This window comes from Hyposmocoma kahamanoa, unplaced genomic scaffold, assembly GCF_003589595.1.
Source record: "Hyposmocoma kahamanoa isolate Upper Pololo Valley unplaced genomic scaffold, ASM358959v1 92, whole genome shotgun sequence".
In the NCBI taxonomy this organism is placed as follows: Eukaryota; Metazoa; Arthropoda; class Insecta; order Lepidoptera; family Cosmopterigidae; genus Hyposmocoma; species Hyposmocoma kahamanoa.
In genome coordinates, this window is record NW_020654748.1 from 13,565,572 (window position 1) to 13,568,614 (window position 3,043).

The window sequence follows — 3,043 nt, forward strand, 5'->3', positions numbered from 1 at the left end:
TTCGCGGCACGTACTTTGGCATTAACATTTATCAAATATTTAAATAACCTTTATAATTATTGGCGTCCTAAATTGATTATATCGACGCTGAAACGATAAAACGTCTAACGTGCATGGAAAATATTACACGAGAGCTATTTAAAATATATTTTTTTTAAATTGTAGTCTATATTCCTAATTTAATTCCTAGACCCAGGACTACCACTACCATTTCAGCGCCTATATTATAGTTTAGCAGCCTCTGACTCCGATGGATATTAGAAATTTTATTTGTCTCAACGTGCTCTGACAGCTTAAGTATATCTAATTGTTATGAACGTAGGGTCATCATTTCAACTCTTTTTTATTTATTAAAAAAACTGAGAGTACGCCACAAACTTCGAGTTTGAATATTTAAAAAGACAGTCAATTGTGTAAATTACAGTGTATAAAAAAAACATAATTAAAATTACATTTATTGCATACATTAACTAACAACAAACTATATACAAATCAACAAATGTTCGACTAAGAGATATCACAGACTGTCATAGAATTAATGGTGGTGGTGGTACACGTGTTTGACGTGTCCTTTGCGTTCCACTTGCGCATTGAATCCACTCTTCTTGTCAGCAGTGTAGTGGACGATTCTGACGGTACCGTCGGGCTCGTGCAAGGAGTAATAGCCCTTTACCACATAACCATCGCGGGACTCGTGCTGCGACTTGATGTCATTGGTTTGGTGATCCTCCACTTTGTATTCAAACTCGTATTTGGGGTGGCTCTGTGAATCCAAGCATAAATTAACAAAAAACATTCCAAATTTATGTAATATTTCAAGTTTAGTTGGACGCTGCGAACTTACGTAGTACTCGTGGTGATGAGCCGGTTCCTTCGATGGCACATCGTCACGGTGGATCTGCTGAGAGGAGGTAGCCTCATGATGCTCGTGGTGACCGTGGCTGTTTTGCGAGACCACAACAGCCAGGATTGCCGCAAAACAAGTAATCTACGAAAAATAAATAAAATTTATATACGTATTATGTGTACTACCATTATAGCACTGATAACACATATCTAGAAATATAATTCAAATGTACCTTAAAAACATTTTATTCTTATTCCTCTGAGTACGAAGTGCTCAATAGTCACTTACCATGTGATTAATACAACTTAAAATGTACTATTTATATGCAGAATCCTGTTTCAGTTTTCGCATAAATGTCCACAGATTATCACAGTAAACAAATGAAAGTTGTCATTACTGCTATCTTAGGTAAGCACTGAGTTGTAACACTAATTACATATACATACCTTGTACAGCACACCTACATGTACAAATGTCCAAAAATAGGCATGTGATTTATACGGCCCATAATACACAAAAACGTAACAGAGAAGATTTATGTTTCAGCCACCAATAGTATTTCTGTATACAGACTAATACAAGATATTTCAAAATCTCTTCTTTTGATGATGCTCTGTGATGAGCAGTTGCGTTCTTCTCTGTGTTAATACTGTATTTAGTGCTATCGTCAACTCGTCTGTCTCGCCCGTGAAAATGATAGCAAGGCTTCCTACGTTAAAGACCTATTTGGTGTAGAGTTCGCATGTTGTTGTTATATTTGAAGCCGGCCGCACAGAACTTGTTTTTGGTCTTGTCTTCGTGTACATCTTCACATTTCATCAGATGAGATTGTGGACTATACATTTTTACTTTCTTACGTGTAAAGTGTATTTCTTAATTATATCTTGTGATACTAGGTACATAAAATGATACGTAAATGATGCTGCCTGTCGTCGGGTCAACGTCCGTACAGTATACTAAAGAAATCGCATACCCATCTCTGCACCACCGTCTTGCGCGTGCACCACCTGGCCGCAAGCGCAAGTCTATTCTACAGATTTTCGTGTTCGTTTTACCTACCATTGGATGCGATCCTTGATTATACGTGATGTACGTTAAATCTAATTTTGAATTAGCATATTCTGTCATCCTAACGACGACATCTTCACTGTAACTTACTATTACAAATTATGATAACCACGTGTTGATTTTTTAATCGAAAGTAACCAAATGCTTACTTAAGCGAATTACTGTTTCAATTTTGTCATAAGCCGGATTTTCAAGCATTTTTGTAAAGACGAATTTGGCGGCACACTAAGATGCACTTTGGCATTAAAATTTATTAAATAATGTAACGTATTATCGTCATTAACCACGCTACAAGTAGTGACTTTTTTAATGATAAACGTTATGTAAAATTGATTTTTAATAATTTATTGTATTCTAATTGTAGTCCATTGTACAAATACATGTTTACTTAACTAACATAAAGTCATGGTAGCCTAATGGTTTATCTACTGCCTCTCAAGCACAGGGTCGTGGGTTCGAATCCGGATTCGTACCTCTGAGTTTCTCGGAATTTATGTGCAAAATTTAATTTGAAATTTATCATGATCTTTTCGGTGAAGGAAAACATCGTGATGAAACTGCACGTTGTAGAAGGTTCACAACCCTCGGAAAAAATGTATGAAATCCCCAACCCGCATTGGGCCAGCGTGGCTGACTATAGCCTAAGCCCTCCTCTAAAAGGAGACCCGTACCCAGCAGTGGGACGTACAAAAGGGATGATGAATAATAATATAACTAACCTCATCTTACATAGTTAAAGCGGGCAATAAACTACATATAATAATTTTTCTTCGTTTAATATAAAATCTAGTCCAACTATTCTGAAAATTATGTCACGAGATTACATCAAAGGAGATTTAGGTGTTAGCTGTTTCTATTGCAACTGTCAAATAATAATCATACATTTATAATATAATGTAAAAGTTTTTGAACAAGAACTTTGCTTTGTAAATCAAAATAAAACAATAAATTTAGATGACAATGATTTAAATTTCTATTGTATTAAAAAAGTAAGGTTAAGGTTAAGTTAGCAATTATGAATGAAAAATGATATCTGATAAATGTCCACCCCACCACGACCACAGTTAGAGTTGGCGATTCTTTCATCCAAGTTTTTATTCACTTTTTGACAAAATGGTGAGACTATTT

At 35.4% G+C, this 3,043-nt stretch overlaps 1 protein-coding gene across 1 annotated transcript; it reads right to left on the reverse strand.

Annotated features, from left to right (window-relative positions):
• Window positions 1-535: 535 nt before the first annotated feature.
• On the reverse strand, window positions 536-1,975 carry LOC113236719. Its single transcript, XM_026472878.1, has 5 exons — window positions 1,907-1,975; window positions 1,821-1,854; window positions 1,294-1,307; window positions 845-988; window positions 536-763 (listed from the first exon to the last, which is right to left on the reverse strand). The coding sequence occupies exons 1-5, from the start codon at window positions 1,973-1,975 to the stop codon at window positions 536-538; spliced, it is 489 nt and encodes a 162-aa protein (XP_026328663.1).
• Between the last annotated feature and the right edge of the window lie 1,068 nt (window positions 1,976-3,043).

Bases quoted from the DNA above. Each gene is read 5' to 3' on its own strand.
- LOC113236719 (XM_026472878.1), bottom strand. From the start codon at position 1,975: ATGACAGAATATGCTAATTCAAAATTAGATTTAACGTACATCACGTAT. The intron at 1,855-1,906 runs GTAGGTAAAACG...GCTTGCGGCCAG, and splicing joins ATCAAGGATCGCATCCAATG to GTGGTGCACGCGCAAGACGG. The intron at 764-844 runs GTAAGTTCGCAG...TTGGATTCACAG, and splicing joins CTCATCACCACGAGTACTAC to AGCCACCCCAAATACGAGTT.